Below are 16,326 nucleotides of genomic sequence, written 5' to 3' on the forward strand. Positions count from 1 at the left end.
CCTCTAGTACAAGTAAACTCATGGAACACATCGTATCCAAATCATAATCGCATTTCTCGAAGAAAACAACGTTTTGTCGTGTTTCCAACATGGATTTCGGAAAGGCCTTTCAGCTGTTACCCAGCTGGTAACCACCATTCACGAAGTGGCATCCTCTCTTGATAAGGGTGAGCAAATAGACATGATATTTCTTGACTAGCAAAGCATTTGATCGCGTCTCTCATAACAAACTAGTCCTAAAGCTTCAGAACATTGGTCTTCCTTTACCAATGGTGAAATGGATTCAAGCATACCTCAGTAATCGAAAACAGTTCGTCCACGTGAATGGCTGCTCCTCTAAAATTCTCCCGGTTGGCTCTGGAGTACCTCAGGGAAGTGTCCTGGGCCCTGTTTTATTCCTAATTTACACTAATGACATTGCTGCCTCAGTTAACATCACATCTGTTAGTATCAGGTTATTCGCAGATGACTGTGTTCTGTTTAAAACTATTCGTTGCATAGATGACCAAATTGCTTTGAACAATAACCTTAATGCTGTACACCAGTGGTGTAGTCTTTGGTCTATGGAATTAAACAGAAAAATCCATTCTTCTTCGCGTAACTAACAAAAAAACTCCGTTTCAGTTTTTGTATAAAATCAACGAATATCCAATAGTTCAGGTGGATGAGTGTAAATATCTAGGCGTCACGATAACTAAAAACTTGAACTGGACCAGCCACATCAACAAAACCTGTGCATCAGCCTTCAGGAAACTAGGTTTTCTTCGTTCTAAATTAAGGTCAGCCCCTGCCCATGTTAAGCTGCTAACATACAATACGCTTATCAGACCTCAGCTGGAGTATGCCTGTGTGGTGTGGGACTTGTACTTGAAAAAAGACATAATTAAAGTAGAAAAGGTACAGAGAAAAGCAGTTCGTTTTATATTCAATGCATATGGCAGATTAGATTCCCCATCGTCTTTAATGAGTGATAACAACATTTTGACATTAGAAACGAGAAGAATGATTTCCTGATTGCGGTTTCTGTATCGGCTTTGCAATCACCAACTTGATATCAATGCACAATTGTTCATTCATCCACGCGTGGGTCGTCCAGCCCGACACTCCCGTCATCACAACCTGGAACCAATCTTTGCCCGTACTAACAGATTCAAGAACTCTTTTTTTTCTGCGCACTGTCTCCCAGTGGAATGCACTTCCAAAAGATGTTTTCTCCGCTAATAATGTAACAGTTTTTGAAGAAGGTGTACGAAAAGCCCTGCTTTGATTTTTTGCTTCCCTATTTGCTTATTCAATGTTGTTGTTTTTTTTCCCCATCATATGTTTGCACTGTACGCTGTTCGTTTTATATTTTTGCTTGCCGATGGTGGCGCTGAAATGCATTTTCTTTTGTCCTGTATTGCCCTCCTGCTTGGTCTATATTGACTGCAGTATGTTCTAAATAAATAAAAAAAAATAAAAAATAAATTAGCTTACCTTGTAGTAGATGTTCGCCTTTTTCGTGCGTAGTTTGTGCCTTGATGCCATCAGGGCGTTGCAACAACCCTCTCGTTGTACCTTAGGCATTTGGAGGCTGAGACCTAAAGCTCTATCGGGTGTATTCTGCATTCCTATCTACTTCGGATCCTGCCAAGTGGGCTCATTCTGTGCACACCTAGCAATTCCAACTGCTTGAATATATTGCAACATTGAGTGTGCATCGTGGTAGGACAGGTGGAGATATTGCTTGGACAGGGGCGGCCGCACAGAGTAGAAGATTAGGAAATTGATTAAAGAATCGCCGCTTAATTTCCCACGTGTCATTTAGTGAGAATATTGATAATGAAAGTGCAGAGCAAAAAATATATGCCTGCAATCTGCGTTCCTCTTGCTCTGGGGTTAATGTTTCAATCTAGCAAAACAGTTTATTAATTAGGGCACATAAAGAAGCCCTTTCGCTTCAGTTACTTATATGCTTCCGACAGGATTCCGGGAAATCCGTTCGCTGAAAGAATTGATGTTATGAGTGAGTTCCTTTATTGCTTTTATTAGTTGCCCTGCGCCGTTCGTTGCGAATGCCTGAAGATACTGTGCATAAGGAACAATACTAAACCTATGTGCGCTTGAACTGTGACGACTCTCCCGCAGCGGACTACTCTGTTGTACGGCGCGGCCGCTTGTTCGAGGATTTCAAGCCGCTGGTGGCACGTCCTTGAGGCAGTTCTGCAAGCACGCAAGTAGAGGCGCGTCAAAGCACTTAACCTTAAAAGCGCGCTAAACTTGGACCGGGTTATTCAGACGCGCCTATTTGAAAACGATTTTACCTTCTATGTTGTTGTTTTGTGCTGTTGTATTTTGAGTAAACTTTACCCAAGGTCTTTGAGGTGACGCTCGCACTGATGAAGCAAAATAAAACATTGACCCTCACTGCAAATACGCTACCGGCTAGCAGGTCGTTACTCTTTATGAAGAAACAGCGCCTTAAACTTCATAGCTGGTTTGAACGCTGCAACGCGCAGTAGCGAGAATGGGGACGCATTTCTTTCAGTGTGACGCGCAGGGGTTTTTCAACGTTCTCTACCTTCGCAGTCCATTTCACGTACACTGACCTTTCGGAGCAACTGAAACCACTGCAGCGTGCGTTCTGTGTGAGTGAGCAATGTTGGAACGCCATGTTAAAGGATGCCTCATAAGAGACATATGGTTTCCTCATAAATCTTAGTTAACGCGCAGTTTAGGACTACAGGTCAGAGCGTACGACTTACAGCTGTCCCAGACCAAATCGACAAATTTAAATACGTGCTTTCAATAAGCGCCTATAAGCATAAAAGACAGAACCTTTTCGGGTGCGCAAATGAATGAATGAATGAATGAATGAATGAATGAATGAATGAATGAATGAATGAATGAATGAATGAATGAATGAATGAATGAATGAATGAATGAATGAATGAATTTTGGTTTATTCTGGTTACAGAAATCATTTTCTTGGCCTAATGGCATTGCTTATTAACAATGATTCTGGCCAAGGGAAGCAGAAGCATGTTCTTTACATCATCTGGTCCGCGCCAATCAGGGCGTCCTACGTAGGATTGCAAGCTCGTGGTGGTAGAACACAATGTGCCACTTACCGTGATTGGCTGCAGCGATTTGGCAGTCTTCGGTCCGAGTACTTCCTGCACAAAAAAAAAAAAAAAAAAAAACAAAACAAAAAAAAAACACGTCTTTCAGCGTTTCGAAGCGGGGAATATCAAACGCATTTCAAATAACAGTGGGCAGAGGTGCTGCGAGTTAAGCGTATAAATTGCCACAGAATGGCTGTAGTAAACGCCACTGGCTTACCAAAAGCTTCGGGTCTTGCATGCAGTCGATGCCCTGAAACGAAGCAGGATGCCATTTGCATATGATAGGGCAAAATTGAAACTTAAAAATGCGGGAGGTATGATTTAGGTTTTTGTGATTGCTTAGTTCTTAACTTCTGTCAAAATAACGCATGCTAATAAAGACAGGCTCGCACCAAAATGTTCTTTGTTTTTTTTTTGTTTTTTTTTTTTTGCATACTCATTTCTCTCACCAGGCTATGCTAGGGGATAACAAAAATGCACAAAAACAGCAATAACATCATACAAAATAGCGTGAAACCACAGCTATCAGTGAAAACATGCGTGGTAAACATCACGTCAGGTAGAAATAGAGGAGGATGCTCAAGTTTCTTAAGAGTAGACGCGATATATAGCGCCTTTAACACTGCTTTTTCATTCCATAATTCTTAAAATTTTGCTTGTTTAAACTATATAAATTTTCAAAACATTACAGGTACATAATATATCAAAATATTACTGCGACTTCAGAACATATCCAAAACTCATGAAGTCATGCGCACAACAACGCATTCATTGCTTGGTACCAACGACACTTCGTGGCCCACAGAGTACACACTGAAACTTTGCTTGTAAAGCATTTCCAAGAAACGAAGGTTTTCTTTTTTCTTTTTTTTTTTCGACCACAGGGATCGAACTCCCTTATACACAAACCCCGGAACAATAGATAACGTATTTTTTGCACTTTTCGGAAGAGGCTTATTTTTGGGACGTGCTCCGAAGGACCATTAAAAAAAAGTAACAGTTGTCGCTGACCTAGCATGGAATAAAATTCTTGCTTACAAATAATGAAGATGATTGTTCTTTTTATTTAGTTATACTCGTGGGCCTTCATTATATATGGTGCTCCCAAATGACCGGGTATCAATGTGATATGGATGCGCGGCCTGCGTTCATATATTTTCGCGAAAGCATTCATAAGTTTATTGAAGTATCGAAATCCCAAACGTGAGCCTTGGACTGGCTGCCAAGGTTGGGGCGATCAGTTGCTCTCAGAGACATTTAGCATGACAAGGCCATACTCGTTGGAGTTGGCGGCTTTTCACAATGTTTGTGTGTAATGTCATTTGATTTGTCAAAGACTGGCAATATTAAAAAGAACATTCGTGGACCATGCGTGGCCGCCTGTCATGCAGAGGCTCTGGGTTCTAACACTAATGGCGACAAACTTCTGTGTCATGGTGACGGCAACGGCTGCTCTGCTTAACAACTGTACAGCGAAATATTTTTTGCAATGCGAAAGCGCAAGCCCAGCTTTCTATAGTATATCATTTGTAATTGTAAGCAACCTGTGCTAATATGGAAAAGACTGCTAAGAACAAAATATTTTTGGAAATGATCTAAGCAAGTTTGTGTTATAGCTGCTCTAGAATATGCTCATAAAATTATTTCGGAAATTTTTAACCGCGATACAAATAACCAAAAGTGAGTCCTATACTGCAGACCTCATAGCTCAAATAGAGTTCTGGCGTGTAAAAAATTTCGAACCTTAAAGTCCCTATGCTATGTGTAAGTATAATGCGGAACCATTTTTTTGCATATTTAGAAGTCATAAACGCCAAATGTTTCCAGATAACACTGCCTGCGATTCTGAAATATCTAGGCAGAACGCTCTCCCTCCTTATCGGTCTCTTATTTCATCATTTGGTTCTAGTCTATCAAACCTGGTTAATTTTGGAGTAAGTAACAGGCTGACAGTGATTCACCACTTCACCACTATTTTTAATGCGTAACATGGAGGGTTGACAACAGCATCAACAATAACAATGTCGCACAGATTTTCGCATAATGGGGCTAGTGGTTCTTCATGTATATAGTTCAGAGAGGACTGAATTTCTAATGTAGGATGCCGCTGGAATAGAAATGAGGCTGATCATGAGCATGGCACTCTCTCAAGCTGCAGTTAGAATTTGCATGCTTTTGAGCTCGTGATGTATAGGAACAAGGGGGCCAGCATCACGTTGTATCAGGCTGACTCCAAGCGCAGTCAACTCCAAAGTAACCTATGGATTGTCTCTTCGTTCTTTTGAGCGCTTGGTTAAGTTGACTATCCGATGCCTGCAGCTCTCCGTGCTATGATATGTTGTGTTCAGAGATACCTCACATCGGGAGACTGGCTCCTGTGCTGTTTTTTTTTTTTTTTCGAGGCACTGGCGTTAAGAGAAAAACAATCTGGCTGTGCCTTAACTCGGCTATGCCAGGATATACTTAGAAGGCATAGCTTGGTTAGCCTTGGTTAATCTTGATTGCACGTCCAGGTTAGTACGTGTGGTTGTCTGGAGAGGTCTTTTCGACTCGCCGCCTTCGCCTGTTTTCATTCCAACGCATAAACCTGGCTTGTTTAAGCCTTTCCGACTCGCTTTCCATGGTTCCAAACACGGCGGCGCTGATGCTAGCTGCTATCTCCCCTCCTGCACGTCAAACGGCGCGGCGCGCGGCTTCTCCTCTCGAGCGTCTCCGCTGCTCTCTTCGCCTTCTTACGCTCATTCTCACTTTGCTGCTACTATGAGCTCTGATGTCATGGGCAGCGCACCTGTTGCTCCTCTCCGGCTTCTGCGCATGCGCGCTAGTGGCCTGTCTTACATGCGGCGAAATGCTCTGGTCGTATACATGCTAAATGGCGAGATGGTGGTTGCTAGGTAGCAGCGGTGAGAGCGGTGCAACCACAGCGGAAACTAGTGCCATGGCGAAATCGCTGCATCCCGGCCATGGAGGAAGGAAAGAATTTAGGAGAGGCCATGACGTCATTTTTTTGAAGCCGGCGCGGCCGCGCCCGACCGGACGCTCCAACGTCTCTCCTCCTCCTTTACCCTCCGCATTTCCTTTCTCCGCGACGCTCACGTAGCTAGGGCCCTTAGCAACGCTGTTGCTAGTGGCCCGAGTTTTCATAGCAACAGCGTCGCCGTTGCTAATGGCCCGACTTGGCTAACCCTAAATTTTGACGTCACTTCCGCCACACTTTCTCCAATGCATTGGGAATGGCAAGGGCCTCTCCTAAGTTGTTTCCTTCCTCCATGATCCCGGCCAATGTAGTTTTCGCTGCAAAAACTGGGGACCGACACCAAGTTCTCCTTTTCGTGAGAGCAATGTATGGCATTGAGCGGTCAAAGTGCGGCCATAGGCGAGCTTCCCCGAACTCGGCTTAGCTGCCCTACTTACCTCCTTGTAGTCGTCGTTCATAACGCACTCGATGTCAAAGCGGGGGAATCCCTTTTCCAACTCCTTCTTCACGCACTCTACATTCTACGAGTGAAATAAATGAGCATAGGCGGGGGAGCAAGTTAGGCCTCGGAAAAATGTTTGAAAATAACATTATTGCGTTCTTTCTTTATTCACTTTGGCCAGGTTGCTTTTGGCACAGGGCACAAAAGGAATAAATTAAAACACAAGCAAGCTTGACCTTACTGCTGCCGTATTAAACCGGTCTTATCTATGTGCTCGCTGTGGAGGTGTAATATTGCTTGATATAGATAACATAACGTGTACTTTTGTTGCACGATCTTAATGTTCTTCTTTCATTACCCGTTTTCTGTGTGCATATCTGAACGTGACAGTGAAAGTGATCATTTTGATTCCGGTCAACATCTGCTCTTTCCTCACTTTTTTTTTTTTTATAGCCAGCCATTTTAACTAGGTGTGTATTGCTACTAACGCTGCTACGAGTACTACCACTATTTCACTACTACTACTATTACTAATGCAAGTACTGCTAGTGCAACTGCAGCTACTACTTGCTTGCTTGATATGCTCTATTTATCTGTGACGAGTTAAGGCCATGACATTTCTTACAGCTGCACTTTGCTGAAATAAATTAACGTAAATTTTCGTATTACTGTCGTCCAATACTTTCAGTGATATTCAATCTTAGTTCTCATTAGACACAATGCCTTCATTTCAAAAATTAAGGTTTGCGTACACTAAGAAGGGCCGACGCATATGAGAGGCTCGTTATGTTAACAAACATCGATAAGCTCCAATGACCAATGGGTACATTATACTACATCTCTATTCTAATAAAATACATTATTAGAGCCTACATAAATTTTACCTTGATATACACGAATAAAAGGGGGCCATTTCATTTCAGATTAATTCTAAATATTACTTCGGCTGATTAATACCTATTACCTCACAACGTCTGACACAAGTGGATCGTAAGAATCCGATAACATCAGGTGATAAGGGCTCTGCCGTGAACGCACGCTCACATTCATATTCTCCATTCACTGCTTACTGACAGTTAGAAGGCCGGGTTAGGTCCTGACAGAAAGAAGATCGCCGAAAAAGGCGATATTTAGCTCTTGTTGTGCGCCTGCATACGCGATTAGAAAATATTCATAACAAATGAGTTTACATGCCCCCAAAAAAGGGAAAAGAAATTGCTTCCTCAGTCAACAGTAGTGCGGTGGCGAAATGGTCAATAGGTTTTTGCTGCACAACAGTATGACAGTAGGTATCGCTTACATGCACCCCTAACTGCAGCAACTGTGTGCATTGTATTCATTCATATAAGAACCCTCATCATGGATATCTTAGATTTTATCCCGTCAAAAGCATACATCTTTCCAGACCCCTGACGCCCTTTTTCGTTTCACGAAGGTTTTTCTGTAAACTTAGGAAAGAAATTATTCCTTATCTCTCGATCATTCTTTTAGACCTTCTAGAAGATAAAAAGCGACTCACAAACGTGTTGCCGCTTCTGGCAAAAAACTTTCAAGAGGCACCCCTAAGTTCATGAAAATCGCCAGTACACAATAGGCATATACGCGAGGCTGTGGCGGTAAGCGATCTTTTTTCCTGTCGTACCCACAGAAACACACCACGTGGTCGTCCACACATCCACTACTACTTACGTCTAATTTGGGGGAGACTAAGGAAAAAATCAAGTTGATCTGTGCCTTTAAGCGAGGCATTAATGTGATACATAAGCTCAGTGAAAATGGAGGCATTATGGGCTAGAAAAGATAGCAAATGTATGGGGGACACTTAACCTCTATCTTTCAGCTATGAAGGGATAACGTTAAAGGGTACCGACAGCGCCATCTTTTGTACACAGAGGTGTGGATGCTATTTCCTTTTTCACACTCATGCACTGCTTAGTACTCATCTCACCACGGCACAATCACTACATATTTTTTTCTTCTCAGCTTTCTTCCTTATCGCGCCAACAAGCGTATACTGACCATACCCCCCCCCCCCCCCCCCCCGCGCTTTCTACATGCCCCCTTCATCCGTACTTCCTTAATTAGTGCATTTTTTTAATCACACGGATGCTCAATGCAACATAATCGTAAGCTACAGTACTGTGTAAAACACCACCCGAGATAAATATAAAGCCCTGTCTTAACCAATATATACGACCATGCGCCGGTGGCCTTGGGCAGCATTTCTAAGTCCCAATATGGTTATAACAATTTTGCTTCAACCGCAATTTAATCACTTGATATACTTAAATGACCTAATGATTTTTTTAGTTATGTTGTGACCCATTATTCCTTGTAGGCTTCCGAAGGTCTAATCAACTTTCACTTCCATAGCTCCACGTGTGACGTCACAGCCTTCTCAACCAATCTAGATTTCCTCCACATGCCGCCAGTCCCACCGAGTATACCGCTGAACGCCAGCCATAAACATATCTGGATAAAACGATATACTGCCATTGCTACCCGCCGGCCGCTTTCACAAGAAGCAGCAACAGCATCTTGACCAACTATCACGGCAGAGCACGGAGGCTTAAGCACTCCACCATCCCAGTGGGAAAAACCTACAGAAAATTTTCTGATGTTACGACAGAATTTCTGTGCGGTTTTTGACGAGAAAGCTGTTGTGACAACAGAACATTCTGTCGAAACATCAGAAATTTCTGTAGTTACAACAGAAAAGTGCTACAGAACTACAGACAACAGAAATACACTACAGAAAAACTGCAGAACTACAGAAAAGTACTACAGAACTACAGAAAAATCTGATGGTTACGACAGAACTACAGGATATTTTGTGGTATTTTTGACACAGTCCTGTAGTTTTTTTTTTTTTTTTTCGACTGGGATACGCTTTCAAGTGACAATAGCAGAGTCCTTTTTTTTTCCTCGATATAAGGACTCGCAATCGAGTGGCACAAAAAACATTTGACTCTCATGACTTCTATTTTACCAGCCATAACTGCACGTTTTTGTAAGGGAAGTATCAGCGTAGCCAAAAGAGACAATCGACATTCATGAGGGACCAAGGTGGGATTAAATGCTCCTATAGGCCCCTGAAAACACAGGGCGACAGCAATAGCTGAGTTTCCTCTCAAGTGACGGTCCTTTGTGTCTCTGTGTGCACATCTTCACAGCTCACAGGTGAGCTGTCCAGGCAGGAGGTCCCCTTCCACGTAGGTCACGTTACCTTCCACGTAGGTCACGTGACCTTCCACGTAGGTCACGAACTCAATCCAGCTCTGAAGAGGGGACCCACTTCGAATTTATTAGTGCATATTTTATAGAGAAATACGTTTGCGGAGCATCAATCAGTATTTTTTTTTTTTGTCTTAACACAATTTGCCCTTCTCCTCCAGAGCTAGAAATCAAGACCAAGTCTCAGCCATGGCTATCTTACGGCGACATTAACATTTGGGGAAACGCTATGCTGTCTTTGGAAACTGTGCGGAGAGTTGCTTACCAGGACTTCGGGAGCCTTCTGCATCAGCTGCTCCGCTTGCAGCACTAGGGGCATGATGCGGGCCTTGCACCTGTGTAACACTGAAGGAAATAATACAAAATGACGTCATACGTCTTCACCTTGGGTCACGTGTGCGCGCAAGCGAGCAAAATGGCCATCAAAGGGGAAGCGTCGTGTGCGCGGTCTACTCATCCAACAATGTGCGATTGATTAAGTTTCTGAAAATTTAAGTGAAAATATTGTTGTCGTGTTAAAAATCGTGAGTGTCTAATAGCCATTATCACAAATAATTTATTCTGGTGCACGTAAAAAGAAAGTTCGATGAGCAAAGGAACTCTTCCAGGCTTCTGCTTCAGTTCATAGTTTTTTAGTTTTAATATCGAATGTGCGACGGTAAAAAGGGAGAACAAATAAAGAAATTTATTTTACACTTGTACAACACTTTTAGAACACTTGTAATCTAGCCAACCGTAACAGTGTACCATGAGCCCGCCAGTACACGACTACGTACTTAATCCTAAGGGGTATAGAGCTACAGTTGCTTGGGTATGTCGAGGGATAATAAAATGACCACCCTTCACCTACAGGGAGACAACCCGGCGTGGTAATAATAGGAATACTGCAGATACACGGACCAAAAAATACTCCATCGTATCCGGTTAAGAGAGTCACACACGTGGCTTACGCTTTTTTGCATTTTTCACCCAGATTTTTTGGAATCGTTTTCATGCTCACGAACTTGCATTTACGTTTTACGCATGAACTACAATGACATCTACGAAAAAGGCCACAAGAATGCGGATCATCGCTCTCGTAGGTGGTCCCGTGAGAAACCTTCATCAAGGAACCAGTTTGTCAACTGACATAATAAGAGTATAAAAATGTAAAAAATTACGGCCGATTTGCATAGTCAATCAAATGCGAACTAGGTGCGTAGCACTGCTTAGGCGCGGAGGTAAGCACAAGCTGCTTCACGACGCGGCAAGCGGCTCGGAGCCGAGGTCCAGGGAGCACCGCGCGTGCACGTCTGCTGTCTGTGGAGGCTGAGGAGATGCGAGGGGAGAGATGCCGAAGTTGAGGACGCGCGAGCGATACACGACTGCTCACTCCGGAGCAACACACTCTTGTGCAACGCTGCCCAGTGACGGCCGCCACGTCCACAACTGACACGTCCATCTCTCTGTCTTACTCCCTCACTGGGTGTACCTATGCGGCCGCTCCGCCCCCTCAGTGTTAAGCCGCGTGGTGCGGGCGTCGTCACTTGCCCTTCCTCCTCTTCAAGTTCAAGCAGAGACGGGTGGACAAAGAGAGAGACAGAGCGGCTTGTGCCGCAGTTGTGCGGCTGCTCCACCTCCTCAATGCTGAGCCGTGCGCCGCGCCCGTCGCCACTTTCTCTTTCTCCACTTCAAGTTCATGAAGAGAGAGATAGAGAGAGTGGGCTTCGGACAGACATCGGCGAAATCCGTGATTGTGGCTAGTAGTGCTTAATGCACTTAATTCATTATGCACGAGATATGCTCTTCGAGTCCTATCACTCGTAACGTGGTGCCTGTGTGTGCTCTCCGTGTGGGATGTTAATGCTACAGAGCTGGTAAATGAACATGACACACGCTAATTGGGCTCCTATAAACTCTACACAACAGACGGCTCTTTCTCGAAATAAATTAGACATGCAACATTGAATTTCTTATATTCTTCGAACATATTTTCGAGCATTAGAAAAAAAAATTATGAAAGGCCATGGTTAGAGTCGGATATGCACAATAAGATGACCCTTCGCAAAAAACAATCCTGCAGTTTACCTCCTCCTCTCCGCTGATGTCTATAACCTTTCATATGGTTAAATCTCAATCGTTAAATCTAACCAAGGTTTTGTACTGTGGGCCCGAGCCTAGTGAAACCAATTCATAACTGTTCAGAATCACCTATGCAAATCTGCAGTATTTTTTCTGTTCACCAAGTTTAATTGATTATTAGATACTAATCGGCTATCTTTAAATATTGTCTTGACGAAAAGGTGCTAATGCAAAAGTTGTATATATAGTCGTGGGTTCGGATCCCACCATCGGCACGTTGTTTTTTCTTCTACTTTGTGTCTAATTATCTTTCCCCTTAAATAGATTACATTACTAATTTCTGTGATTATCCAAGTAAACATTAAAAAAAAGACATAAATTACCATCCCCAACGCTTTCCTTGGCCTCGCCGACTGTTGGCTTCTTTCCTTCATGTATTATAACGAGCACCCTCATTTCCCCTTGATTGATCTGCTAGTAGCTTACGGGGGTCTCGGTTCTGGCAGTCTTGAAGCCATAGGTAGCGTAAGAGGGTTCTAGCACAGCTTTCGCCCTCCCTCTTGATCACGTTCTACGTGACGCTGGCGGTAACAAAGGACGTCCCACGTCCGCCGCTATGGCTGAGGGTGGCGCTGGTGAACACTCTCAAGGTTAGTATACAGACAACATAAATACCCAAGAAAGTAGCAGGGGGGACAGCGGCCGATGTAGCTCAGTTGGAAGAGCACCGGACGCGTTATTCGGAGGTCGTGGGTTCGGATCCCACCATCGGCACGTTGTTTTTTCTTCTACTTTGTGTCTAATTATCTTTCCCCTTAAATAGATTACATTACTAATTTCTGTGATTATCCAAGTAAACATTAAAAAAAAGACATAAATTACCATCCCCAACGCTTTCCTTGGCCTCGCCGACTGTTGGCTTCTTTCCTTCATATATATATATATATATATATATATATATATATATATACAAGTTTTCATCACGCTGCGACATACGAAACTATATATATAGGCCTTCAAAAAAATGGTGTCACATGGCCAGCATTATTTAAATCACTGGCCAAATGCGTACACCCGACTTTAATGGAGAAAGCACTGCAAGGAAAGGCGAATTTCCTTATCTTGAACATGTCTCGAGGCTTTAAAGTAGCGCCGCTGTCACTAGGAATATATATATATATATATATATATATATATATATATATATATATATATATATATATATATATATATATATATATATATATATATCCACGTATCGTTTTCGGCTGCCAAAAAAAAAATCACGTTACGTAAACGCTATAGCTTCATGGAAACAAGGCATTTAGCTCGTCTCCAAGCAGAACTACAACCTTTGCATTGACATCTATTCTCTCAAACCAATAATTAAAAAATAGCTAATTACTATTTTCTAATTAACTTTGGTGAACGAAAATATACCGCAGATTAGCATAGGCGACTCTGAACAGTTTTTAGTTGGTTTGACTGGGGCTCGGGCTCACTCTATATTTAAGAGCTTGGTTGCATTTAGGTGCGACATCAGGTTTATCATCATCATCATCAGCCTGACTATACCCCCTGCAGGGCGAAGGCCTCTCCCATATTTCTCCACTTAACCCGGTTCTGTGCTAGCTGCATCCACTTGACCCCTGCGAACTTCTTAATCTCATCCGCCCACCTAACTTTCTGCCGCCCCCTGCTACGCTTTCCTTCCCTTGGAATCCAGTTTGTTACCCTCAGTGACCATCGGTTATCCTCTCTTCGCACTACATGTCCTGCCCATGTCCATTTCTTCTTCTTAATTTCCACTAGAATGTCGGTAACTTGAGTTATTTCTCTGACCCACTCTGCACGCTTCCTATCTCTTAAAGTTAAACCTACCATTTTTCGTTCCATAGCCCTCTGGGTTGTCCTCAACTTAAGTAGAACTCTCTTGGTTAGCCTCCACGTTTCAGCCCCATAGGTGAGTACAGGTAAGATGCAACTGTTGTATACTTTCCTCATGAGCGATAAGGTTTATAATACTGGGGTTATAATATGAGGTTTATAATATGAGGTTTATAAATACTGGCAATAGGCGAAGAAGCTACACGGGGCAAAGTTCGAATCTCTCCTTGTCCACATAGACGATGTGACCATAAAAGAGCTAAACATAAAAGTCTGCAATCTTGGATAACCTTATAGAGATGCATAATAAAGGTATCGGTACTAAAAAAAGAACACACACAGAACAAATGGTCGTCATGCCACGCCGCAGAACCGATTTCCCCTTGAGAAACCTACAGGCCGAAAGCTGCCTGTATTAAATTGGAGTGCGACTCATACGCTTTCGGCAGGACACCGTCAGCCTGGACAGATCGAATTGGCTGGCCAGCTCCAGGAAGGCCTTGGGGTCGAGGACTGGTTCCGCCGACGCACTACTGCAGGATAGCAGCGCAACTACGACGAAGAGCACGCACGGAGTCAATGCAGTGGACATGATCGCTGTCGGCCACCGCTGCACTCTGCACCTTCCTTATATTAAGGCTCGCCAAGAAGCCGCTCGAAGTTGGGCTCGCAACGACGATGCCCCTGCAGCTTGATCAACACACGTGACTCAGTGAAGATGGATTATGCGAGCCGCTATATATCAGGAGCCGCGCACTGAGCACACCTCTCGGCAGGCGTGTTTGCAATGAACTGCTGTTGCCCTATAGTGCCGGCCTCGTCGGCGCCGCAGCAACGTTCCGCTCGTGTCCGCACCTGCTCTCCGTTCATCATCTGGCTGGAATGAGATGCCCTGGAGGACGCGAAGGTCCGCAATCTCAACGAGTTTGCGTGGAAGGAAGAATAATGCCGTGTTATTTTCCGCGTAGAAGTTTAGCTTTCTTGGACACAACATTTAACTGTTCGGCAACTCTGGAATATGGTCTAAACGTATTCATGAAATTTCCTCTTAAGATGCCAGAGTGATAGCGAAAATCTTGATTTTTAAGTCTGTCGAGCGCTCAGATACAGTGCCTAACAGGACATATCAAGGCGACGGGATGCACTTTTCAGCAATACTTGTGAATCAGCTGGGGAATATCGCCTGATGCCGTTATAACTTGTGAAATAAGGAATGGCTTAATCTTCATAGCAAAAGCCTGCTTTTAAAAGTTGACTTGCACTCGTTGCGTGTAGTTATGAATGCTATAGAAAAATAAAGAACAATATAAAGGTCGTGGTCAAAAGCGATCCCTTTTGTTTTCACTTCAGTTGAGCGTACTGCACTGAAATGCACCGCACCGCATTTCACTTCGACGCACCACTCGCGAGGCACCAGCCTGGTGGTCGGGCTGAGTTATTTAGCTTGCTCTTGCGAAGCCATCAAGGATTCGACATTTCGATCACCCTTTCACCTCCTTGGCACCAAGAAGGGGCTGCGACCGCTCTCCTCTTTCTCTGGGCCGGAACAGCGGGACTCATTTCCAAGATGCCTCAATACCCTTACGGGCCCCGAGGGCATATTAAATAAATTAATAAATAAATACCGCCATACATCACTAAACTGTCCCAGGGAGGTGTGGGAAATGGGTCCTGCCACAAATTAGAATGTTTTCACAGGCGCCGAAGGTGAAAGTCCGCCCATAGGATCATCTTCTTTGAAGTCGCACGGAGTCTGTCGCACGGTTTCTTTTAAAACCGCTCACGACGAGTATTCATCGACGGGAGAAAGAGCCCGCCCGTAGTGCCTTTTTCAGTGCCGATCGGCCATCAAGGAATACGTTCAAAGGAAGCCAGTGACCCACCTCGAAGAGAGACTGATCGTCACCCCCGAAATCTTGTAAGAATTCTGAATGGTGACAGCCTGACGCCAGCCCGCGGAGGTTAAATATATTGCTAATGATGTGTTTTTATTTTAAACACTAAGGAACCTGGGTTTGAGGGTCTTTTTTTCTCAGCCCTCTTCGTAGTGACTTCCTGATCTACACAATTGACTAGCTACACAATATTTCGGGCGGTTCACAGGAAATGAGCCCATTTAATTTTTTTAACTTTTTAAAAGCGCCCCCACACCATGTAAATAAGTCCGGTTCAGTCGATGATGAGTTATGGCTCCGTGTTCAGTAAGTACAAAACTTTCCTTTGTGTGAGTTAAACAGTTCTTTGTTGAGGTTAAGTTCTTTGTGTGAGGTTTCTTTTCGTTCTCTGTGTGAGGTGAGCCATTTTGCTATGGCTGTGCGTTGTGAATGAAAGAGCAACCAAACGACTCTTTTATATAAGAAGCACGTCAAGCTCAAAAATAAATAAAGGCAGCAAGCATTTTGTGACAAGCCTAATGAATGATAGATGGATACCGCGAAAATTAAGCTACCATAAGAGGCGGGGAAAGTGTAAACAATGTTCGAGGCCGTTCAAACGAAGGAATCGCTTTGTGAAGGAATACTGCGCTGCCAAATTGAACAAAAGTTATAGTCAAGGACGTTCTCGTTGTCCCCTGAAACAGCTTTAAAATTTCCAAATAACAAATGCTGCCTCGTAGCTGA

General features: G+C 43.6%; 1 protein-coding gene across 1 annotated transcript; it reads right to left on the reverse strand.

Annotated features, from left to right (window-relative positions):
* Positions 1 to 2,110: 2,110 nt before the first annotated feature.
* Positions 2,111 to 14,297, reverse strand: LOC146178446 (uncharacterized). Its single transcript, XM_084579759.1, has 6 exons — positions 14,144 to 14,297; positions 10,023 to 10,102; positions 6,519 to 6,602; positions 3,322 to 3,354; positions 3,111 to 3,155; positions 2,111 to 2,202 (listed from the first exon to the last, which is right to left on the reverse strand). Exons 1-6 carry the CDS (start codon positions 14,295 to 14,297, stop codon positions 2,170 to 2,172), a joined length of 429 nt encoding a protein of 142 aa, XP_084435885.1. The 3' UTR covers positions 2,111 to 2,169.
* Between the last annotated feature and the right edge of the window lie 2,029 nt (positions 14,298 to 16,326).

This window comes from Amblyomma maculatum, chromosome 9, assembly GCF_055883805.1.
Source record: "Amblyomma maculatum isolate TAMU_Amacu chromosome 9, ASM5588380v1, whole genome shotgun sequence".
NCBI classification, from domain to species: Eukaryota; Metazoa; Arthropoda; class Arachnida; order Ixodida; family Ixodidae; genus Amblyomma; species Amblyomma maculatum.